The 23,725-nt window shown below is 53.0% G+C and overlaps 4 protein-coding genes across 5 annotated transcripts in view; 2 read left to right on the top strand and 2 right to left on the bottom strand.

Moving 5' to 3' along the window:
* LOC111158070 (elongation factor Tu GTP binding domain containing 2) overlaps window positions 1-5,286 on the bottom strand; it is a 41,286-nt gene extending 36,000 nt beyond the window's left edge. The window contains exons 1-2 of the mRNA XM_022519886.1: window positions 5,209-5,286; window positions 2,209-2,317 (exon numbers count right to left, since the gene is read on the bottom strand). Coding sequence (XP_022375594.1) covers window positions 2,209-2,313 — 105 coding nt within the window. The 5' untranslated portion in view covers window positions 2,314-2,317; window positions 5,209-5,286. The remainder of the gene's footprint in view (window positions 1-2,208; window positions 2,318-5,208) is intronic.
* A 1,355-nt stretch (window positions 5,287-6,641) lies between these two features.
* Window positions 6,642-8,682, top strand: LOC111158206 (coiled-coil domain containing 103). The gene is made up of 3 exons (XM_022520126.1): window positions 6,642-6,789; window positions 7,210-7,342; window positions 8,230-8,682. The coding sequence occupies exons 1-3, from the start codon at window positions 6,647-6,649 to the stop codon at window positions 8,680-8,682; spliced, it is 729 nt and encodes a 242-aa protein (XP_022375834.1). The 5' UTR covers window positions 6,642-6,646.
* Window positions 8,683-9,698: 1,016 nt separating this feature from the next.
* LOC111158022 (Ig-like V-type domain-containing protein FAM187A) lies at window positions 9,699-10,940 on the top strand. Its single transcript, XM_022519799.1, has one exon. It carries the CDS (start codon window positions 9,699-9,701, stop codon window positions 10,938-10,940), a length of 1,242 nt encoding a protein of 413 aa, XP_022375507.1.
* A 2,102-nt stretch (window positions 10,941-13,042) lies between these two features.
* On the bottom strand, window positions 13,043-20,799 carry LOC111158105 (glial fibrillary acidic protein). Of its 2 annotated transcripts, XM_022519951.1 has the most exons (9): window positions 20,339-20,799; window positions 19,363-19,423; window positions 19,060-19,155; window positions 18,183-18,344; window positions 16,703-16,828; window positions 16,297-16,517; window positions 15,689-15,732; window positions 13,885-13,970; window positions 13,043-13,226 (listed from the first exon to the last, which is right to left on the bottom strand). In XM_022519951.1, the coding sequence occupies exons 1-9, from the start codon at window positions 20,797-20,799 to the stop codon at window positions 13,185-13,187; spliced, it is 1,299 nt and encodes a 432-aa protein (XP_022375659.1). In that variant the 3' UTR covers window positions 13,043-13,184. The 2 variants fall into 2 exon arrangements, with proteins under 2 accessions (XP_022375659.1, XP_022375660.1); XM_022519952.1 differs by lacking the exons at window positions 13,043-13,226; window positions 13,885-13,970 and adding an exon at window positions 15,199-15,323.
* Between the last annotated feature and the right edge of the window lie 2,926 nt (window positions 20,800-23,725).

The raw sequence follows: 23,725 nt of genomic DNA, 5'->3' as shown, positions 1-23,725 counted from the left end.
AAAAAAAGATTTTATTTATTTATTTGACAGAGATCACAAGTTGGCAGAGAGAGAGAGAGGAGGAAGCAGGATCTCTGTGTGAATTTTATAAACTCCCCTATCTTCACCTAAGCCATTGATAAAAAGGTTGAAAAGAATGGAACAAGCATGGATGACTGGGGCATGTCACCTCTGGTGGTGATCCATTAATCAACACTCTTTAGGTCTCACAGTTCTATCAGCTGTGACCTCTCCTTACCTTATTATGACCCAACCCATATTCTTTTCAAACGGACATCGTGAGTTACAGTGATTACCTTAGGAAAAGTGAACTGGAATAAGGACCAAGAAGACTTTCTATCTATTAGAACTGCATGAAAAGTATTCACAAATTGCTTGTAAAATGAAAACTACCTCTTTAAAATATTTTTAAAAAGAAAAACCTGGTTTATAAAAAGAATTAAAAACTTTAAATGCCTTGCTCAAATCAATATATATAATACCCACAGCATACCCTTGACCTGTATCTCAATCTAGTAATTATATTGAGAAAATCATTTTTATAAAACTCATATGAGCTTCCTAAGACTTCAACAATCAAAATAAATAAATAAAATCTTTAAAAAAAAAAAAAAGACTTCAACAATCATTTGTTTTAAAATTCCTTCCATCATTTTTACCGTGGATATACATTACACATACTAGTTGGTAGTTTCTTTCTTTTTTTCTTTCTTTCTTTTTTTAAGATTTTATTTATCTATTTGACAGAGAGAGACACAGCAAGAGAGGGAACATGAGCAAGGGGAGTGGGAGAGGGAAAAGCAGGCCTCTGGCTAAGTAGGGAGCCCGAAGTAGGGCTTGATCGCAGGACCCTCGGACCATGAGCTGAGCTGAAGGCAGATGCTTAACAACTGAGCCACCCAGGCGCCCCACTAGTCGGTAGTTTCTGGAAACGTAGTGCCATATCTCCATCTCTGAAAAGTAGAAAAGCCGCCTGAGTCACTTGCTAGCACCACAGCCGTCCCCCGTTTACTACAGATGACCACAGTGGCGCTCTCGGCTTACCTCGCCGGGTCTCCCCCACCATGCCGACCCAAGAAATAATTCATCTGGGCATGAAGACTCGAACACACCTAAAGGTTCAAGATGCTCTCTTTTGACCTCACCTTCAATGTTCTACTTCCAGTGTTTATTCTATTTTTTCTAATTTGAAGGACATTTTCCCTAAAGGAGCAGCCAGCAGCCAGGACTTTGGTTCTGCCTTCCTGCCGTCCTCTGAGTCTCACACCTCCATTGATCAGCAGTGGGCCCGTCTACTTTTTGTTCATCTTGTTCTGAACACTGCTAACCTCTGATGTCTTGTGCAAGCCTCAGACCACTCTGGACTCATCCTCCATAGCTCTCCCGAAGTGAGTCGTGAGAATCTGTATCATCCTTCCCCTCTTTTTTTTTTAAGTTAGAGAGAGAGGGAGACAGTGTGAGCATGAGTGGGGAGGGGCAGAGGGAGAAGCAGACTCCCCACTGAGCAGGGAGCTGGATGCAGGTCCATCCCAGGACCCTGGGATCATGACCTGAGCTGAAGGTAAACGGTTAAGCGACTGAGCCACCCAGGCACCCCTGTATCTTCGCTTTCTATTGTTTTTATTCACCTTTCAAAACTTAAGCTTATGAGGAAGTTGTCAGTGCAGCTGCATTTGGAAAAACGGACTACCTCTTCTAAGTTGGTATTACTCATAACTGTCAAAAAAAAACTTCAGGTAAACGGAAGGAGAGCTATTGCTGTGAACCAGAGCTTAAAAACACCTGGGGGAGCCTGGGTGGGTCGCTAAGCATCTGCCTTCAGTTCAGGTCATGATCCCAGGGTCCTGGATGTGACTGAGCCCCACACTGGGCTCCCTGCTCGGAGGGAAGCCTGTTTCACCCTCTCCCATTCTCCATGCTTGTGCTCCTTCTTTTGCTGTGTCTGCCTCTGTCAAATAAACAAAATCTTTAAAATATAAAAAAATAAAAATAAATAAAACCACCCCATGCATGAAACTACCTTATCCCCTTTAGGACCTTCAGTAGCTAAGCTTTGTACGGGCAGAATAAGACCCCAACAAGTCATATATTTAAAAGGTACAATGTGAGAGATGTACACAGGATATTATGGGAGCACAGAGGATACAGTGTCTTTTTAATTTTTTTTTTTAAAAGGGAGAGATGAAAACAGCAATATATCTGTTTTACCTCATCAAGATCTTTGGTCTCTCTGCCCAATTCATCATCATCTTCATCAGAATCAAGCTCTGGCCCAATATAATTCCCAAACTCATCATACAAGTCGGTATCCATGATGCTAAAATTCAAGGAAAAGAAGCGTTAGATTCCGGCGAGGTAACCAAGGCCTCCACAACACGGCCCCACATTTCTAACCTTATGGTTGACCATATCCCTTCAACACATCTCCTTTCCAGTTAGACCAACCTACTGGCGGCTCCTCCCAAAGCTCTGTACTTTACCGTCCTCATGGTTCTACCTGTTTACATTCTCTTCTCCCACTCTTATATAGTACTAAAAAATTTTTTCACTTAATACCAGAAAGTTGCAAAGTAGCACAAATATTTTTCTTTTTCCTAAATGACTCAAGGAGAGTTGCTGACACAGTGCTTCATCACCTCCTAATACTTGAATGCAGGAGATGGCAAACTATGGCCTGGGGCCAACACGGCCTGCTGCCTGTTTTCACACAGCCCCCAAGCTAGAAATGCCTTTTACATTTTTAAATAGTTGAAAAATATCAAAAGAATATTTCATGATATGTGCAAATAAAATAAAATTCAAATTTCAGCATCTAAAAAAACAGCTTTATTGGAACACAGCCAGGCTCATTCATTTATAATGTCTGTGGTTGCTTGCACACTGTAACAGCAAAGTTGAGTAGTTGTAACTGAGACCATATGGCCCACAAAGCCTAAAATATTTACTATCTGGCCCTTGGTAGAAAGTTTGCCAACCCCCGCTTTAGTGTGACTCCTACAAACCAGGACATTTTCCCACACAACCACAATATGACAATCAAAATCAGAAAATTCATAGTGACATGTTACTACCACCTAATCCATAGACCTCCATTACTAGAACAGACTTCTTTCTTCTTCTTTTTTTTTTTTTTTTAAAGTAAGCTCTGCACGCCCAGGGTGGAGCCCAACACGAGGCTTGAACTCATGACCCTGATATCAAGACCTGAGCTGAGATCAAGAGTTGGACACTTAACCGACGGAGTCACGGAGGTGCCCTTAGAACACAGTGTTCTAATAATGTCCTGCACAGCACAGGTTCCAATCCAGGATCACATGTTTCCATTTAACGGTCATGTGTTTAGTCTCCTGCACTCAGGAACAGCTCCTCAGTCTCTTCTTGACTTTTAAGACCTGACGCTTTTGAAGATTACAGGAGACTGATTTTTGCAAAATGTCCCTTAATTTGGGTATGTCTGTTTCCTCATGATTGGAATCAGGTTTTGCATTTTTGGCAGGGATATCTTAGAAGTAATGCGGTGTTCTTTTCAGTACATCTCCTATCAGGTGGTACATGATTTTAATCTGTCCCATTAGTGGTGATGCTAATTAAATTACTTGATTATGGTAGTATCTGCCAGGCTTTTCCAATATAAAGTTATTTGTTTTCTCTTTGTAATTCTTAAGTATTCTGTGGGTTTTCTCCACTTCAATTACTGAAATTCTATCCAAAGTAAAAATTCAAATGCCACTTCCTTCAAGCTTTTCTAGATCCTCAATTTCTCATTCCCCTACACTGCTATAGCCTTTCATACCTTAATCAGTATTTAATTCTGCCTTAAATGGCAGTTAACTACTAATAACCCTCCCCCAACAACCCTACAGTTTATAACTAATAAACAACAAACCAGAGGTCGTGTAAGGGTTAGGGCTCTAGGGTTGAAAGGCCTAGACATGAATCCTAACTTTGTCACTTATACAAGGTACTTTCAGGTTAATTACTTCACTTCTCCAAATCTATTTCCTCAACTGGAAAACTGAGCGAGTAATCCCCATTGCATAAAGTTTTTGGACTTAAACAAAATAGTCTGTGTAACCAACTTATCACAGTCCTCAGCTCAATAAATGTCAACAAGCATTATTTTTTGGCCATTCTTGAATACAGGAACCCTGTGCTCCTTGTGCCTTCCTGCCAATGCCCAACATAGAGCCTTGCATAAGCAGGAACTGGATGTTAATTGAATAGAATATTTAATTTTGAGATAGCGGTATTTATCCAAGTAAAGGACTGGCTCCAGGGCCTTGTAGTTAAATGTAAATTATAACGGAAACTTTCATATTAGGGATTCTTTTTATTTCTCAAGAGCTACCACATCTGTGCTCATTTCATTCTTCCAAGATCCATGAAGTGCTTGCACACATTTTTATAAAAGGCTGCTCGTAGAACAAATCAAGCTCATTTCTGCTCCAGGGCCGCTGCACTTGAAACTCTTTTCTGAAATGCTCTTCCCTTGGATATTTATACCTTGTTCTATCGTTTCACTCAGGTCCCTACTAAAACGTCACTTCTGAGAATGTCACCATAAAACAGTCCTCCCATCACACTCTCCAACCCCCCACTTTAACGGTTTTATTATTACTTTATGGTAGTAGTACTAGTCCCTCGCTCACATATATCTATTCACGTTACTTTCACTATCATCTCCCCCGCTACAATTTAAGCAAAGGATTTTTTTTCCCTCTTAGAACTGTGCTGGCACAAAACGAAACCTCGATAAGTTTTTGTTGAATGAGTGAATGGCTCCTACAAGGCACAGAGAAGATAGCTGACTTGCCCACAGTTGCACAAAACTAGTCACCAAACCTCACTGCAGCTTCCCGCTATAACACCGGCTCTCAAACGAATACACAGTAAGCACGGAGGGAGCTTAGTAGAGAAGGGGTGAAGAAGGCACAGATGGAAGAGGGAGTAAGACAACGACTTTATGGATGGTCGGGGAAGGGATTTTATGGATGGTCGACAGTGAGGGAACCCTGGAATCGAGATATGTGCTGGGGGTGGGGGGTGGGGGGGGTCTTTCATTCCCTTTCCCGCTCTACGTTTCAGTTTACCCATCCGTAACGTGAAAGGCGACAGAAAACCTACAACGTCTTTTCCAGATCTGACATCATTTAATTCCCCATCCCACCCGGATCAGCTTTCTCCCGCCGCTGACCCGCGCCAGCTCACCTGCGGGTCCGCTCAGCCTAAAGCTCCAAGTCCGCCGCGGGAGACCGCGCTTCCGCCACACGCCGCCGCACCGCTGCGCCCGCCGTCAGGAAGGACCCCGCAGACGCTGCCGTCGCGTTTCTGCCCCGAGGACAGCCCTCTGCCTGAGGACCGGCTGGGAGGAATGCTAACCACGGATCCAGACACCGGCGACGTGGGGTCGTGGGCCCTCAAATCAAGGCGTGGGCTGCTCCAAAAAGACCGAGGCCTTAGGAGACCAGAATCTGGTCAGGCGCTTCGGAGCCACCCTGGAAGGGGGGGGGGCCCTCAGGACGATCACGTGGTCAGGCTGTTTGAGCAGTTGCTGAGCAACCACAGCTGCTGGGCGTGGTCTACGCTGAGCTGTGCGGTTCTCGTCTAAGTATTCCTAAAGAAAGCAAGGAAACCTAGGTCTGAGGTCCTGGGGTGAAGTGCTGGGGGGCGGAAGGGTTAGTTGTTCTCTCTCTTCAATCTGGGGAGGGCTCAGAACTGGACAGGAGTCGGGACACCTGAGTTCAGTTCCTGGCCTGCCCCGCCCCTTTCTCGGTGTTCGTTCACCGACGCCCGGGTGGAGGGAAAAGGTATGGGGTTGGTCGCAGATCTCCTGCCTCCCTGCCCTACGGCTGGCCACAAACTCTAGCTCAGCGCGCCAAAAGTCCGAGGTTCAGGGAGGTCTCACAGGAAGTAAATGCCAGAGCCCTCACTAGCACTCATACAGATGATTTCCCTGTAGAACGGATCAGTCAGCCTCACAGACGCAGAGGGTGCAGAAGTACAGTGGCCGAACTAAAGAGGTTGCTCAAGAACCTACAGACCTGTGATCCAGACCTGGTCTGGACCGAGGGATTTGGGAACGGAGATCCCTAAACCCCTTCCACTGCCACTTTTGCTTGACTTCTTATTCAGTCATTGCATCTGGTTTGGGTGAAAAGTATCTTTCCCCATTGAAAACACTGAATGATGGGTGAAATTTTATCCCTGGGCTCAGGAGTATACTTCACAATAGTTCTTCTTTTGTGGGAGGTCCTCTGTCACTTGGTATGGAGTGAGCCCATATGGAAGAGTGAAGGGACTGAATACTGAATTCTGAGATCCAAATGTGTCCTCAGCAGAAGCACCAAAATTAAAATACTTCTGGAAGCAGAGAACAAAATTAAGACAGGGCTCCAAACTGAAAGTCAGAACTCTGTATTCTATTTTCAGTGGCAAATCTTAAGCAAGTCCTCACTGTGCAACAAACTCAGCTCCTGTCTGTAAAGTAGAGGACTAGATTGTTTTAACACCCTCCAAGATAAGTAGAAAGTTATCCAGAGCACTTTGGGGTCATTCTGTAAGCTGGCAAAGAATACAGACGCATCCTCCTCCCCCGATAGTGATCTTCCACTGATGTCCATTCCCTTTGCCTTCCTAGAGACAAGCCATGGAAAGGAATGACATCATTGACTTCAAGGCTTTGGAGAAAGAGCTACAGGCTGCACTCACTGCTGATGAGAAATACAAACGGGAGAATGCTGCCAAGTTACGGGCCGTGGAACAGAGGGTGGCTTCCTATGAGGAGTTCAGGTTGGCGTAATGCAATTTTTTTTTTTTTTTCAGCTTAATGCAGTTTTCTCAGACCCTCCTGTTTTGGTGAACTGTAGTGGATAAGAGCATGTGCTTGGAAGTCAGATAATTTTGGGCTCAGTCCTGGCCCTACCTGTGTGGTCTCATGCAAGTTGTTTAACCTCTCTGAGCCTCTATTCCTCATCTGTAAAAGAGAACGATTATTGTTACAGATGAGTAAATTGTTACATGTAAGATGTTGAGCACAGTGTCTGGCACCGTGGGAGGCGCTCAAAATGGTCAGCCATTGATGCTGTTGCTGTTGCTGTCCTATTGGCTTGCTGGAAGTTTCCCCTCTAACATGCAAAGTGCAGCCACCTCACAGCCACGCCCACTTCATAGCATGAAGTCTATCCTCTGATCTCTTTCCTTTGCCCACAGGGGGATTGTCCTTGCATCACATCTGAAGCCACTGGAGCGGAAGGACAAGATAGGAGGGAAGAGGACTGTGGCCTGGAACTGTCATGCTACTCAGAGAGAGACCTCTCAGGATGAGGCCACTGAAATCTCCCAGGTAGGGGAGGCCCAGCTCCTCCGCCCAGTAGGATCCTCTGTCCTAAACCTCCAATCCTGTTTTCTTACAACACAGACTTCTTCCTTCTTTCTCATGTTAAACCAACAGAGGCAGGTTTCTGCCTCCCATCTGAGAGAGAAAAGCAACCAGCAGATGGTGAGGGTGAGTTAAACTGGGCAGAACGAGTCAGAAAAATGGGCTAGGCTGGTCTTCTTCACTCAGATTTTGGCTTGCACTCTCGGATCAGATTTAAGGTCCTCTGCCCCCACGTTATATGGTATATAGTGTAATCCTCTGTGTCAGTGTTGGGAGAGAGGCCCAGCCCACCAGACTTTTTAAAAAAGATTTATTTGTTTATTTGACGGACAGAGATCACAAGTAGGCGGGTGGTGGGGGGGAGCAGGCTCCCTGCTGAGCAGAAAGCCTGCTGCGGGGCTAGATCCCGGGACCCTGAGATCATGACCTGAGCCGAAAGCAAAGGCTTAACACACTGAGCCAGCCAGGCGCCCTGCCTGTCAGATTTTTAACACTCACCTTGAATTCCTTTTTCTCTTTCTGAGACTTCCAACCATCCCCTGTGCCCTGCTCAGAGTAAAGCCTGACTTACTCTCACAGAGCAGGACTGTGTTCACGTTCATTAGTGGAAAATCCTGGTGCAACTGAGAGTCTCAAATTGTGGCCTGGGTTCCTTGGGGCCCCCTCCGTCCTTGTCCCTTCCCAGTTCCCTGATCTGGAAACCAGGCCCACAGGGACCACATCCTACCCAGGGCTCAGAGAGCAACACTACAGTTAAGACAAAAACCCACAGGCTCCCCTCACTGTCACTCTCTCACTGCCGCAGAGCAGCTGGAAGAGCTTGGGACTTTCTTTCCTTCCTTGTGATCCAGGAGAAAACACTTTTCCAGCCTGAGACCTCTGCAGAGTTCTACCGTGATTGGCGGCGGCACTTGCGGAGTGGGCCAGAGCGCTATGAGGCCCTGCTGCAGCTTGGAGGTCCAAAGCTGGGTCACCTCTTCCAGACGGACGTGGGGTTTGGACTTCTAGGGGATCTGCTGGTGGCACTGGCTGATCAGGTGAGGCCAGCCGACCGGTTGGTGGTGCTAGGGATCCTGCACAGCCTGGCCGGCACTGGGCGCTTCGCCCTGAACCTGAGCCTGCTGAGCCCCGCGGAGAGAGAGAGCTGCAGAGACCTGTTTCAGAAGCTGCAGGCCACGAGTGCTCCCGGGCCCACAGAGGAGGGGCTCAGCCAGAAGGAGTGGGGTCTGGAGGAGCAGCCTGGTGAGCTCCAGGAGGAGGAAAGGCTCCTGCAGGAGCTGCTAGTGCTGTACCAGGTGGATTGACAGGGCCAGTTACCTGCAGAGGCCCCCAGTGACCACTGGAGGAATTTTTTGCTTCTTGTCCTGGGGGCTGCGCAGGACTGTAATGAGTGCCCACCCCTAATTCCCTTCTCAACTTGGAATTTACAGAGGATATGCAGGAATCGAATCTTCCCCACTTCTCCAGCCACCTTGGTGGCTCAGTATTCTGATCTATGTAGAGCAGCACAATGGTCAAGGGCCCAAGAACTTGAAAGAGGTTTGCTTCCCACCCTTAGAGTCTGCCAAGCCTCTAGCCTGCAGCCCTGAGAGATGAGTGTGTGCCCAACCAAATGCTGGCTATACCAGTTAAATCCTCTACTTAAAAAGAAAAGAAAAGAAAATCATTAATCTTCCGTGGTAAACAAATACTGATCTCCATAGCACTTAACAAGAATACCCCAAATCAATGAATGGACATTTAATCAGCAAATAATCAAATGCTACCTCATCAAGGTCCAGTATTTTCCTTGGGGGCTGAATTCCTATGTAGGCTGGGCCTGGGAAAGCCCCAAGCCATCAGCTTGGGTCAGGCCAGCCTCTCAAACTTCAGACGGCCAGACGTGCAGGCAGGCGAGTCTTCTTCAACTCCTGGATTACCCAAAGGGAAGACCTTTCCACCAAGCAGGCAGGCAGGGCCTAAAGAAGGAAGGCAAGAGATTTGCCTGTTCTAGCACCTGTGCCCTTGCTCCTCATTCCGGTTTCCCTTGACCCATTCTTGGGTGAGTGCCAGTGTTCTAGAAAGGGGAGAGAGGGCCAGGTTCTAGAATGGTCTTTCCCTCAAGATCGCATCTAGAACACGAGAAGGGCATCTTGTACATCAGCTGGGAATAAACTTGCCTTGCCTTTGGCCGCTTCCCCAGCAGATTCTTACTCCTCTCCTGGCTGCTCCGTCCTTTCTCCTAGAGACTACCCGCTTCTGGCAGGGATTTCTAGAAACCCCGTAGGCCTTGAGTGCCTTGGTTTTGCCCCGCCCCCTCTGACTTTTGCCTCTTGTGGGCATGAACCTCGCCCACACCACTGTGCTCCTGTGGGTGTGGGGGAGCCTCCAGGCCTTCGAAATTGTGGAGCAGGAGAATATTTTCCAGCGGACCCCCTGCCCAGCCTTTCTGATGTTTGACAACGCAGCCTACCTGGCAGACATGAGCTTCGAGCTTCCCTGCCGCTGCAAGCCTGAGGAGGTGTCCACCGTGGTCTGGTACTATCAGAAGCACCTGGGCAGCGACCACACCAGAGTGCTCACGGACTTCGATGGGCGGGTGCTGAGGGAGGAGTCCCAGGTGCGCGTGGGCAGCGACATGCTGGTTCGCTTCAGCATCCGCATGTTCAGCCTCCTGGTTTTCCGGGCGCAGCCCGAGGACTCGGGCTTGTATTTCTGCGGCACCCGCAAGGGGGACTACTTTTATGCCTACGACGTGGACGTCCAAAGCGGGGAGGACATGGTGGCCACCTTCAAGGACCAGGGCCAGGAACCCTTCGCAGACGAGCACCACGGGAACCTGCACATCTTCACCACCTTCTGGGAGTGGACCCCGTGCGACCGCTGTGGGGTGCGAGGGGAGCAGTGGCGGATTGGCCTGTGCTACCTGCAGAGCCCGGGTCTGTCCCCACGCTACCGCAGGACCCTGCCCGACGTGGTGTCCTGTGGCTCACAGGCGGTGCCCGAGAAGCTTCGGGCCCAGGCCAGGGAGCACACGCCTGAGCTCCTGGTGCAGAGCTGCGTGGTGCCCTGCGAGAAGAAGGAGGTTCGTGAGGGCTTGGTGGCCATCCTCAGCTACGTGTCCAAGGTGGGCAGCCGGCCCTGGCTGCCTCAGGTGCCCATCCAGTTCCACCAGCAGAGGCTGGGCCAAGGACTCATTATCTCCTGCCCCGGGGCCCGGCCAGAGCATGCCGTGGCCTGGGACAAGGACCGCCAGTACTTCTACCGCACGCAGTACCTGCGAGGTGTCAACCGGTCCATGCGGGTGTTCATCGACCACGGCAACCACCTCCACATCCGCTTCACCCAGCTCAGTGACCGGGGCATCTACTACTGCTGGCGGCAGGGCGTGAGGGTCGCTGGCTTGCGGCTGGGTGTCACAGCCCGAGGCCAGAACCGGGCCTCATTCTCGGACCCTGAGACTCGCTCCGCCGTGCAGCTCACCCTGATAGGCTACTTGGTCATCACGGCTGTCTTTGTCACCATTCACCTCTGTCGCTGCTGCTGTTACTTATCTCGCTGTTGGCCCAACTACTCCCCCTAGGTCCCCTCCTCTTCCCCGGCTTGGAAGACCAATTGTGCTCAGATGTGTTTGTTAAGTGATCCCGGATGCCTCTGGCTGAGCTGTGCGGCAAGGGTGTGTGTGTGTGTGTGTGTGTGTGTATGTGTGTGTGTGTAAATATGTTAGTTACAACCTGCTCCTGGCAGGTGGAGAAGCCCGAGGCAGACGAGAGATGGGGGACGGAGGCCAGTACAGAAGGAGCCAGAATGTGTCTCTTCCAACTTCATGCTCAGAGAAGGAAGAAGTAAAGCTGATATTTATGAAATGGTCTTTTTGATGTTGGAACAGTGTTTGGGGTGCTTTTATTTTCTGCCTTGGAGGATTGCCAAGTGGTTGCTGGTTGAATTGGGGGCAGCAGGGAGAGGAAGAGGGAGTGGGGGAGCCTAGAATATGTCCTCGTCTCTGGAATGGCGGGTTTGGGAATAAAGGTAAAGACCAGAACAGGGAAAATGGGTGAGAAAAGGGGAAGCCAAAGTCAGGACTTTCCCCAGAGCTGGGAGGTGAGTGAGAAGAGGGGCCGAGTGGAGGGCACTGGGGTGCCATGTGGAGCAGGGTTGGAGTTGGGATCTGTCCTGTGGCTGCCACTGGGGGGCTTGGGGTCCCAAGACGATCAGCAGTAAGCAAGTTGAGTCTTGTCCAAGGCTACCTCCTGCCCTCTCCCCAGCCCCAGCCTCTCCTGAACAGATCAGCGTCCACTCTGGTGAAGGCCACGGCAATTGTCTTTATTTACCTTAGTGAGTAAAGGCTGCGGTAGTGCCCTGAAGGTTAGCAGCAGTGGGTGGCAGGAGGGAGAGAGGGGGAAGGGGCACCAGGACTCAGAAAGAGGGAGGGGCTCTCATTTCTCTGGCTTTAGAGAGGCGAGGGGGACCCTGGAGTGGACCCTTTCAGCCTACTTCTGGGCACAGATAGTCCTGGGCACAGATAGTGCCTGTCCCCCACGGTCTTTCCACGGAAAAGCAGAGCACAAACCAGAGGCTTCACTCTGCTCATGCCTCCACTTCCCGAATGGTAAAATAGAGTGCTACCTACAATACGAGGGTACATTTTGTATTTGAGTAGGAGGGGAACCACAAGGGCCCTTGGTTAGGGAAAAGCAGCAGGTCATCGTAGGGTGGAGAATGTCACACGTATGGCGGTGGCTTCACCCAGCCGTGTTTGCTGGGGTCTCGAGGCAGCAGCTACGGTGGCTCCGAGGCATGGATGGAGGGGTTATGCAGCAAGGAAGGGGCCTTTAGAAACGGGACAAAGCGTGTCCTGGGGACAGCAGCCCCTCTGTCCTGTTTTAGCAACTTCAAGAGGATGAGTCACTTCCTTGGCTCCCAAGACCCACAGGCCAGTGGCACCTGATTGCCCATAACCCCCAGCTCTGATGTCCGGCGTCCTCCCAGCTGCTTCCTCCACCATCTCCACCTGCCTCCCCTCCAACCTTATGGAGGGAGGACTCCTGGGCTTGACCTCTCTCTGTATCCAACCTAGGGGCCAGGCAGCCCCCATCTACTCCTTCCCAGCACCCCTTCCCTCTCCACTTACACTATAGATCCCCCAAGTGCTGAGAACCACACTCCCGACATGCCCGTGGCATGCCCACAGTGTGCCCCCATGTCAGCTCAGTGGGACTGAGACACTTGAATCGACACTCAGGAGGCCCCTTGGGGATCCGGGCAGGCCAGGCATTCTGTCTAGGGACTACTCCCAAGTGGCGGGATGTCACCGCCCACTCTCAGACTGTTCAGGGTCAGTCTAGAAGAAGAAACCTCTGGCCAGGGCTGTCTTGCCTATGAGGAGTTCCCCTTCCTGTCTCAGAGTCTCTGTTGTCCTCCAGCAGCCCTAGGAAACTCGAAGGCCCACTTCCCAGTTACCCCCAGGGACCTCCGGCTCTGGCAACAGTTGCCATGACAATGGAGATTAGGGATGTGGAGAGCGATTTATGGGGTCCCAGGCCCTCCCCAACTTCTCCCAGTTCTAAACCCAGCTGCTGGCCACGCCCCTCCAGGCTGCACCTTTGGGTTGGGTGCCTCGTTAGCTGGAGTTACTGGGTGTAGGTAGGTGCTGTCTGCAGGTCTAGTACCCACAGAGTCTAGGGCAGCAAGCTGGTGTAGAGGTGGAGGGATGCAGGGAGCAGTCGGGGCGGGTGGGAACTCGGGTCTGGGGAACTCCGCTATCAGAGGAGGCGGCAACAATCCCATCTGCTCAGGCCCACTGTGGGGCCACCAGATGGGTCCTGCCTCACATCACGTCCTTGTGCTCCTGCTTGGACTCCTTAATGACCTGCAGGGGACAGAAAAACACACAGCATACTAGTCAGGGGCTCACACAGACACCAGGCCCACCTCTGCTAGGTCTTGTGACTTTGGAGAAATCCCCAGACTTCCTGGGTCTTTTTTTTTTTTTCTATGAGAGTAACCAGGACTCCTGCCTCGAAGCCGCCAGGAAATGAGGTAACACTAGTGAGCCTTTAGCACCCTGCCCAGCATGTGGCGAGCTGATGTAAGTTTGGCTAGGACTGTCGTGGGTGTGACGGGGAGGGCTTATGTCAAATCCCCCCACTTCTTATTCCTCCTGTTGGTTCCTTTTATCAAGCCAGAAATTGAAAGTTGGGAGTGAAAGCTACTAACGTTAATTTTCTTTCTCTCTCTCCCCAGGCCTGGTGCTGGGGGAGCCTGCGGGCTTTCAGGGAGAAAGTCCGAATCAGGACTCCAGCCGGTGGCCTCCACACCCAGGCTCCCTGGATCCGCCAGTGGACGGGATAGGGAACTGAATTACATCCAGGGTCCTTCCCCTCTTCCAGAGCCTCCCCGGAAGCTCTTCCGAGTGACTGAGAACCTTCTGTGTGCCAGTTTAGGCTTTCTTCCAAAGCCTGCCCTCAAAAATTCCTGGAGGCAGCCCAAGCTTGCCGGGGCCAGAATTTCAGGTCTTCTCCCCTTACCTCTCCGTCCCGCATCTCCACAGTCTTTACCACGATGTTCCTCTTGAGGTGGCCTTCTGACACGGACTTGGTGTCCAGGCTGGTTTCTGCAGGCACGGAGACAGGAGAGGTCTGCTGTTGGCTCCTGAGCCACCAAACATCCTCCCCCCACCCAGATTCCCCATGAAACCCACAGTGATGGGGACTGAAAGTCTATCCAACTAGGCAGAGAGGGCCTAGACCCCCAAATCCCCACGGTGCTAGACAAGACCTGATTGCTCCATCTAGTGCTTTGCCCATTTTCCTGGTCTGGCCGCATTTCCATCCCTGTGCAAGCTCTCATCTGCCCCCTGGCCTCTGACACCCCAGTGCTGGGCTAAGGAAGGAGCACACGGGCTTTGAAATCAGGCAGGCCAGAGCTCAAGTCTCCGCTCAGCCATAGGCTATAGGCAAGTTAATCTACCTGTCCCAGCCTCGGTTTCCTATCTGCAAAATGGGCATGATGGCGTCTACTTCTCTACGTGGGAGCAAAGAGTCAGTTCACTGAGATCATACATGTTAAGTGCCTAGCACATATTAGTGTCCAATACATGTGGGTCCCTTTCCTGTTCCCCTGTCCCTCCTTCCCTCCTCTCTGCCACTTCTCTGGGCCCTACTGACCCTTTACTGTTTGGCACTTGGCAGTATTCCCTCCTCCTGCTCTGCCTGATTAAACTTCTGATCCTGAACTTGGCCCCTAAGCCATGTATAGCTTCTTCAATTTCTAGAGCAGAAGTAGGGTTTTTTCTTTTTCCCCTTTAGATAAGAATCATCTGAAGGCCACATCCAAGTAGGAAGTAATTTAGCTCCCTGGCGCCCCCGAGAGAAAAATGTAACATGTCACACTCACTAATATTTAAAATTAAGAGCAGGGAGCATAAAGCTTTATTCACTGCAAGAGCAGCGGTCCAGGGGGAAATAATCCTGTGGGCTGAATCAGCACTGAGCTGAGCTGCGGAGCCTCGGGGACAGAAGAATTGAGCAGAGAACCCAGCCACCAGGCACGGCAAGACCCCAGGGGCCCTCCCAGGGATGGGAAGAGGTGAGGCAGAGGCTGGCACCCGCCCAGAGGCCCCAGAGCATCTCCTCTGAGCACCAGAGGACATACCACTTTGAACAGCCGCCAGCTTGGCTAGTTTAGCCTACATTTACCCTGTGCCACATTCTGGGCTGTGCACTGAGGTCACTGGGGAAATGACACAAGCTTGGCCCTTTAGGGAAACTTGGGAGGAAGGAGCCCAGGAGGGCGGGGAAAACGAGAAAAGCACCGTGTCTGAGAGTCTGAGGGGCAGGCTGCTAACCGAGAGCCGGCGGGGCTCCATTTACAATCTGGTGAGCCTGTATTGGTATAACTTGTATTGTGAGGCTTTTGAGATGTCTTGTGACCTGGTGACTTTCCCCTTCTTTGGTGCTTTTGCCCCCTGTAGTGACAAGCAGTTAAAAAAAAACAAAAACAAAAACAAAAACATAAAACACTCGGATGGGAAGAGCCTGCTCAGGGATCTGCAGACAGGGCAGAGGCTGAGACCTTCGCCCAGTTCTGCTGTAGGAGGGGGTGCAGGGGTAGGGAATGGGGCGCAGGACAGGAGCAGCCACAAGCCCCACCTGGAATGCCCTGGGCTGCTGTGTTCTGGCTGGAAGTTCTGCGGTGAATTACGAAGATCCCAAGGAGACCCCTGGACTGGACCTCTTTGCCCTGGTCCTTAGCCCCAGGCCAGAGTAGCAGCCCACCTGGGGGAGAGGGCAGGAATCCAACCCCTTGCCCACAAGGCCCTGCTCTACTGACCTCGGATCTGCAGGTTGGAGAAGGTCTGCACGGGAATGGTGATACTGCAAGACAGCAAGGGCAGAAGAGTGACCGCGCTGCCCAGGGACATCCCTGGAGCTAGGCCCTGGTCCGGGGTTAGCATGACAGCCTCAAGGCCCATCTCCTGGCTTTCTCCAGCTGCCAACATGCTCCTTGGGGCTGCAGGAGTCTGCAAGGGTCTTGGGTGTTCGCTATGGGGAAAGTCTATTTGAAAGAGTGGAGGCCTGGAGGTTGGCAGGGGGAGGAGGAAGTGGGGGGAAAAGTTCCAAGACCAAAAGAGACGGGTCGGGGAAAAGAAGTCCAGTCTTCATTGGGAGGGTGGGGAGTGAGCCTCTTAGTTTAGGGGGTGACCCAAGTCCTCACCCTGTGGCCTCGTCAACATTGCTTGACTCGAATCCATTCATTTCTTGACCATTTATTGGCTACCTACTGTGTGTTAGGCAAGCATCGTGCTGAGCACTGAGATAGGAGGGGGCAGGACACAGGTGGATTATGACAGTCCCTAAAGGGAGAAAGGAGACTCCAGGGAGGGACAGCAGGGAGGACGCTGCAGGGCCACGGGGTGGGGGGGGGGCTTTGCAGCTCACCGGTTCTCCTCGCCCTCCAGCAGCTTCCTGTACGTGGCGATCTCTATGTCCAGGGCCAGCTTGATGTTTAGCAAGTCCTGGTACTCCTGCAGATGGCGGGCCATCTCATCTTTGAGGCTCTGCCCCTCCTCCTCCAGCCGGGCCAGCGATTCCTGGTAACTTGCTGCCTCCCGTGCGTGGCGCTCCTCCTGCTCCCGCATCTGCCTCTCCAGGGACTCGTTCTGTAGGGTGGAGTGGACAGGTGCCTCAGCTCGGGGTCACACTGCCCGTCCTGGCCCATCCCCAGTCTCCCCGCTGCCCCCCAAGTAAGTTTTCAGAGCCCCCGCCCTCAGTCCCGGTCCCGTCCCTGGCTTGCGGGGTGCACCTGGGTCCCCTCTGCCCCGCTGGTGGCTCTGCCAGTGCTCACCGTGCCCCGCAAGGACTCCAGGTCACAGGTCAGGGCCTGCAGCTGGCGACGGTAGTCATTGGCCTCGTGCTTGGCCTGGCGGAGCAGCTCGGCGTTGCGGGCAGCGGCGTCATTCAGGTCGGCAAACTAGAGGGGAGAGGGTCCTACGCTGAGGGGCGGCTAGGCCCCACATCGCGGGAGCTGTGTGGGCCAGTGGGTCTCTGGGAATTCAGGGAGATAGGCAGGACCCCAGGCTTGGTGTCCAGGTCTCCCCAGGCCTGGGACCCCTGGGCAGAGGGCACAGGAGGCCCCTGCCACGTCTCTAGCACCTAGCCCAGTGCCTGGGTAGGGAATGAAGGACCAAATGATGTTTGCCGAAGAACCCAGACCCAGAATCCCCTGCACTATCCAGGAGCCTGAACCCCGGCCTCTCTCACGGTGGCCGGGGCGTTCTGGTGAGCAGTACCCTGGGTTCTGATCCTTCTCTCTCCCCAGCTTGCAGTGAAGCTCTCGCGGCTCCACCCAGCCTTGACATGCTTGGAGCCATTGCCAGCTTCTGCCACTCACTTTGCCCTGGGCTGGCATCTCTGGGCCTTGCCCTGTGCTTTCTTGCACTCCAAATGCCCCTTCCCTCTTCTTGTTCTTTGGCTGCCAGGCCTGCCTAGCCCCAAGGCCCTCCCTTCTATGATACCCTCCCTGTCCCCCACATTGCATCTGTATAAACTCTGCCCAGCAGTGTTCTCTCTAGACACCGTATTTGGGTGCACATCACGTCCCCCGTGTGGGACAGGTCTCTGGACCCCGGGAAGTGCTGGCACACAGTAGTTGCTCAGTAACCCGGGACACAGACAGCAGAGGCATCAGGAATGCAGGCTCCCAAGAGCAATGGCTAAGGTTAGACATCCGGCTCTACCATTGACGAGCTGTGTGACTTTGGGCAAACTCGTTAACCTCTCTGGACTTCAGTTCTCTCATCTGTCAAAGAACAGTACTTTCTTCAGAGTAAGTAAGATAATGCACGTAAAGCTCAAGGCCTGGCACGCAACAATGTTGGCTAATAATAACAGTAATAGTAACAACAATAATAATAGTAATAAGAAGTACTTATTGGGGGAAACGCCTGGTTGGCTCATTCGCTTAAGCATCCAGCTCTTGGTTTCGGCTCAGGTCATGAGCTCAGAGTGGTGAGATCGAGCCCTGCCTGGGGCTCCATGCTCAGCAGGAGTCTGAGACTCTTTCTCCCTCTGTCTCCCTCCCCTTGAGCTCCTCCCCCTGCTCATGCTCTCTGTCTCTAAACTAAATAAAATCCTTAAAAAACAGAAAAGAAAAGAAATACTTATTGGAAGTAATGGTGCCTGTGTGACCCTGGGCAAGCCACCTCATTTCTCTAGTGACAGTCAGTTACCCGGAGAGGATCCTCTCCCAGCTTCCTCCTCCCTTGCTCCCCAGTTCTCTGGTATGGAGCCAGCAGGGCTGCCTACTGGCCCATAGTCAGGGTTACCTTGGACCGGTACCACTCCTCGGCCTCGTGCATGTTGCTGGAAGCCATGGCCTCATACTGCGTGCGGATCTCTCGCAGGGCCGCTGTGAGGTCTGGCTTGGCCACATCCAGCTCCACGTGGACCTGCTGCCGGGCCAGCTGCTCCTGGAGCTCCTGCACCTCCTGGCCAGAATGAGAGAAGGGATGGCCAGCTGGGGGCCCAAGCTGCCCCTGGGGTTTCCCCACAGTTTTACGCCCTTGTCTGGATGCCCCTTGGACACCGACATTGGCTAAGGGAAACGGGGCAGTCCTGGTTAGAGGAAAGGACATGGCCCAGGCTAGGGGAGCAGAGGGTAGTTTGGGGGCCTCAGTGTCCTCCTCCCAGGTTCGGCCAGGCAGGATCCCTGAAAGCGTGCCTGTGTTCTTGTGAGTGACCGAGTCCCTGTGGTGTGGGTGTGTCTGTGGGTTCCCAGATTCTACCATACCATGGACTCGGAATCCATAATCTGAAGTCAGAGAGCTCAGTGGTGTCTTTTTAAAACGAATGGCTTTCATTTAAATGAAGATAGGTGGCAGTAGGGGTGATATCAGAGAGATGTGTGACCTCAGCAAGTTCTTTAGCCTGTCTGGGCTTCGATGTCCTCCTCTGTTTCACAGAGGTCATACTGGAAGAGTTCCTATCTCACAAGGCTGTAGTGAAATAAAAAATGGGGCAACAAGGTCTATTATAATTCTTAGTAAGTGGGGTGTGTCTGTGTGAATTTCACCAGGGGCTGAGGGTGCTCTCTTGTCTAGGTCTGTCTCCTTCAGTCTCTCTCATTTTCTTTCTCTCTCTCTGAGAATTTCTCAGGCTCAGCCTCTCTGTCTCTATCCATTCCAATCTCTGTGTTGGCCTTACCTCCTCATGGATCTTCCTCAAAAACTGGATTTCCTCCTCTAGAGACTCAATCTTCCTCTCCAGATCCAGGCGCGCTAGGGTGGCTTCATCTGCCTCCTGGAGCAGGGAGGGGCAAAGGCTGCTCTGACCCCAGACTCCTCCTCCCCACTCCTTACCCTTGTCTGATCCCTCCTCCTGTGGCTGGGGAGAGCAGCACATTGCTCTGGAGGGCTGGGCTTGGGGGCTGTTTGTGTGAACTGCCATCAACCATTTACCCCCTACCTCCCCTCCCCTCCCCTCCCTCCGTGCCGCCCCCCCCCACACCTGTCGATAGGTGGCCAGGTTGTTCTCAGCATCCAGCCTCAGGTTGGTCTCATCTTGGAGCCTGGGGTAGGGGAACACATCCCTGGGTGAGGGTCTTCTGAGGATCTTGGACCCCTCCCTAATCTCCCTGGAGGATGCTGCCAGAGAGACCCCTCCCCCGACCCCTGCCCAGAGCCAGTGGAATGGCAGGAGTCCTAGCCCGGAGGGTGAGCAGACAAGGGCCTTTGCTTTAGCTCATTACTATCGTGTTTTATCAAGGCCGGTGCACCTGCTCCTGCTCACACCAGAGCTTTCACCAACACACACTCACTGTTGCATGCACAAACACACTCATCCTCCCACCCTTGAGGGCACACACGCGTGCCCTGCCAGCTCAGCAAAACCCGCCCTCCCTGGGATCTCCTCTGACCTTTGGAAACAGTTTTATTAGAGTCCCTGCCTCACAGCTCTGCAGGCCAAAGCGGCTTGACCAGGGTCATGAGCTGGTGACAGGCAACATCACCTGTGTTCCGAGGCCAGGCCTGCCTGCTCTTTCCCTCTCCTCCTCTCCCCTGGAGCCCCGTCCCCCTGGTGCACAGCAATCTTCCCTTCCCATTCCTCCTCTCTATGGACCCACAAGGCCATCAGGCCCCCCATTGAATGAAATGCGAAGACCCTGCCTGTGGGGTCCCTGCTTGTAGAGTCCCTGACTCTCCCTGCACAGCTCTCCCCACTGTGGAGGTGCTCAGAGTACTCTGGCTCCTTGGCAATCAGACCCCTGAGACTTTGGGCCTCCTCCCTGTCCCTCCCATTATCTCGGGGAGCAAGGACAGCCCTATCCTCCCAGAGCCAGGGAAACAGCGGAGCCAAGTATCATGGAGGCAAAGTCCCCTGCCCAAGATCATGCAGGTCTGCAGGGGCTCCCGCTGGGGCTGGGCTGGGGTGCGGGGACATCTCCCCTGTTCATGAGGTCCCTCTCCCCGGGCCCCCTCCTCACTTCTGCCTCAGGGTGCCCAGGTCCTGTGCCAGATTGTCTCTCTCGACCTCGAGCCGGGCGCTGCTGGCTGTGAGCTGGTCGAGCCTCAGCCTTAGCTCTCGCAGCTCAGCCTGGTAGACGTCGGCCAGCTTGGTGGGCTCCTTGGCCCGCAGCTGGTTCAGCTCTGCGGCCAGCGCCTTGTTCTGCTGTTCCAGGAAGCGCACCTTCTCAATGTAGCTGGCAAAGCGGTCGTTGAGCTCCATCATCTCCGCCCGCTCACTGGCTCGGGTCTCCTTGAAGCCGGTATTGAGAGCCCCGGCCAGGGAGAAGTCCACCCGGGCCGGGAGTGGAAGTGGCATCCTGGCCAGGGAGAGGCGGGTGCCTGGCCCTAGCCGGCGGCCAGAGACCAGGCCTCCCCCTACCACGTCCAAGGAGGAGGCATAGGAGCGGCGAGTGGCCGAGGTGACCCGTCTCCTCTCCATGCTGGCTGGGCTCTGGCCGCTCCTGGGAAGTGAGGGCTTTATGGAGGCGTGGGCTGGCCTGGAGCTGCCCAGGCTGCCCAGGCTGCCCCTGGCAACGCCCACTGGCATAGCCTGAGGGGGAGGGGCCGGGCCACAGCTCTGCCATGGGGAGAGCTCATCTCACCCCACTGAGGTCCCTGTGCCCAGAGGCAGGGCGACCCCAGCCTGGCCACCAACAGAGGTCCTCATGGGCCGTGCCTGGGGCTGGATGCTTGGTCAGCGGCCGCAACCACTGGGCCAGGAGACCCTTTCCCTGGGAAGATGGGCCAAGAAAGGTCTGGATCAGATAAACTCTGAGCTGCTTTCCACCTCTTAGACCCCATCACAGTGCTCCTCCTGCTAAGTGCTGGGAACTTGCAAAGAACAAATGTGTTCCCTCCTCTCAGAAAGCGGCCTGTGCTACAGTTTCGTGCTGAGCCCCATTCCTAGCAGACTGTTGGACTCCTCGGTCCGAACATGGGTGTCCAGCATTCCTGCCTGCTCTCCCTTCCCGGGAGGTCTAGGGCTGTGGGCTGCAACCAGACACCAGCCCTTTGTCTAGAGGGCCAGTTGAGGCCTCTGTCTAGCAGTTGGGGGGTGGTAATGAAGGGAGGAATAGGGAAGCTTTGAGGGGGCCAGAGCGGTGGGTGCTGCACTCCCTGACCTTTTCCCTGGACTACACATAAGCCCCTGCCTCAGTCCCACGGGGCTCCCTCACCCCTTGCCTGGCCGCTCTGCACCCCCATCTGGAGCCGGCCCTGACAGCCACACAAAAAACACTTACGGATGAGCTGGCTGTCCCTGCTCCCATCTTTGTTCCCGCATCACCCTGTTTCCCCAGCTACCCCTCACCTCCCTTTCACACTGGAGATTTATCTCCTTTGAGTTCCCACGCATCAGGCTGAGAGGATGGAAAGCCCTCTGGGATCGGGTCAGTTTGGGAACCCGGGAGCCACTGGGTCAACACTAGGAGCCCAGGGCCGACGTCCTGTAGCCTGACCCTTCAGATCTGTCCTCCCTTGTGTTCTGATCCTACTGGGGGCCAGAGCCTCCCCCAGGCCCCTCACCTCTCTGTGCCCTTGGACTTCTGGGAAGCCCTCCTCTCCCCGCCCCACCCCCCGCCCATGCCTGGGCCTCTGATCCCTTCTCCTGGACACTTGCTGAATAGAGCCTTGTTTTCCACCACTGGTCAGGGCGCCACACGGAGAGGGCAGCCCCCGGGGGGCTGTGCTGTTTTTAATCCCAAGATGCCAGGCTATTAGGCAGAGTACAGCCCAAGCCCCCAGCTCAAAGAGCTTCTCGGAAGCCTCCGAGGGGGCCGGGGTGCAGTGGGGAGCAGGCTCTGTGCCCACCCCCGGCCATTGTGTCTGTGCCAAGGTGAGTCATTCAGTGGACACAAGAGGAAGGCCCGTGGGGGCGGCCAGCTGGGCACTGCCAGGTCTCCAGCTCTGCAGACAAGGCCTGGCTGCTTTCCCCTCCCCAGCTCCCAGAGCCAGCTCACACCCCTGAGCTCCTACCCCACGCTGGGGAGACGCACTCCATTTGGGCATGTTATGGGCTGCCTGCCGAGGTTTGCCCTGGTGAATCCCAGCACAGAGAGGGAAGGTGAGGATCTCTAAGTCTTCAGCCACAGCTGACCCTGGACAGTAACATGGGGAAGGGACCCTTGGGGATGGGGTGTCCCATGACTTTTGATCCTGCTATGAGTGGAGGAGCTGGGAAAGTCATGGGGCATTAAAAGAAGAAAAAGATGGGACAAACCCTCATCCCAAGTGTCTCTGTGACTAGGAGTGGCTGTCCATCTAGCTCATTGGGCAAGTCACAGTGTGCAGGCTTCTCTCTTTGTTCCAGTGAAATGTAGTTACAGAGATTATAAAGAAGTCTTGGGGAAGGGGGGAGATGGAACGAGAGCAGGAAAGGCTTGTCAGTGAGGCTCAGTGACGGGTCCCTGTGTGGTGTGTGACCCAGGCTTATTCCAGCAGCGGCAGCAGCAGAGAGAGGCCCCTCCCTAGACCTGTGTCACCCAGGCTTCCTGGCTCCGCCCTCAACTTCCATCTGACCCTAGACCCATTCCCCACACTCAGCCCTTAACTATCCACGGATGTCCACGCAAGAACCAGAGAGGTAGACAGATATGGCCGTGGTTGTTTGCCAAACTTTCATTATTTTGTATGACACATTCATACAAAATGGTGGAAAAATCAGAAAATACAGATAAGCAAAATGAAAAAATTTAATTAGCCATGATTTTACCACCTGGGGATAAACACGACCAGATTTCCCCCCACATATATAAATTCATTTTTTTTTTACAAGTGGGCTCATGCTGTACAAATTATTTTGTAATTTGTTTTTTTTCACTCAGCAATATGTTGTGAACATCTTTCCATATCAATAAATATTTATCCACATCATCATTTTAACAGCTGCATGGTTTTCCACTGTATGCATTAATTTACCCAAGCCCTACTGTTAGAGACAGTTGTCTGCCCCCCTCCCTCCACTCCCACTCTTACCTCCTGCTGCGCCTCCCTTCCCTCCCTCTCTGGTTCTGTTCTAGATCCTACTATGCTGCACCATTGCCCCAGGCAGACGCAGCTCCCAGCCTCTGACTACTCCCGTCCTCCTGGTGGCTCAGGCCCCTTATGTGGCTTCTCCTCTCCTGGTTCCCTAATCGGAGGGCCTCAACGTCCCAAGCCCCAACCAATCCCTAGACTGACTTCTGCACAGACCACAGAAAGCTGCCCGCCTTGGAGAGAGGATGCCCAGATGTCTCTCGGCGGGACCTTCAGCCAAGCCACAACCCAGCTCAAGCTGAGAGGGAGACGAGATGGTCTCCTGCCTCCACGCCCCTCCCCTGCGTGGGGAGAATCCGCCAGGATGTCCTGCTGCCTCTTGGGACAGATCA

This window comes from Enhydra lutris, unplaced genomic scaffold (genome assembly GCF_002288905.1).
Source record: "Enhydra lutris kenyoni isolate GAN:26980312 unplaced genomic scaffold, ASM228890v2 scaffoldscaffold57, whole genome shotgun sequence".
NCBI lineage: Eukaryota > Metazoa > Chordata > Mammalia > Carnivora > Mustelidae > Enhydra > Enhydra lutris.
The sequence above is the reverse complement of the archived record's forward strand: the minus strand, read 5'-3'. Positions and strand labels throughout refer to the sequence as shown.

Bases quoted from the DNA above. Each gene is read 5' to 3' on its own strand.
- LOC111158105 (XM_022519951.1), bottom strand. From the start codon at position 20,799: ATGGAGAGGAGACGGGTCACCTCGGCCACTCGCCGCTCCTATGCCTCC. The intron at 19,424-20,338 runs GTGAGGAGGGGG...CCCCTACCCCAG, and splicing joins CTGGGCACCCTGAGGCAGAA to GCTCCAAGATGAGACCAACC. The intron at 18,345-19,059 runs GTAAGGCCAACA...CATTCTGGCCAG, and splicing joins TGAGGAAGATCCATGAGGAG to GAGGTGCAGGAGCTCCAGGA.
- LOC111158206 (XM_022520126.1), top strand. From the start codon at position 6,647: ATGGAAAGGAATGACATCATTGACTTCAAGGCTTTGGAGAAAGAGCTA. The intron at 6,790-7,209 runs GTTGGCGTAATG...CTTTGCCCACAG, and splicing joins GCTTCCTATGAGGAGTTCAG to GGGGATTGTCCTTGCATCAC. The intron at 7,343-8,229 runs GTAGGGGAGGCC...CTTGTGATCCAG, and splicing joins AGGCCACTGAAATCTCCCAG to GAGAAAACACTTTTCCAGCC.
- LOC111158022 (XM_022519799.1), top strand. From the start codon at position 9,699: ATGAACCTCGCCCACACCACTGTGCTCCTGTGGGTGTGGGGGAGCCTC.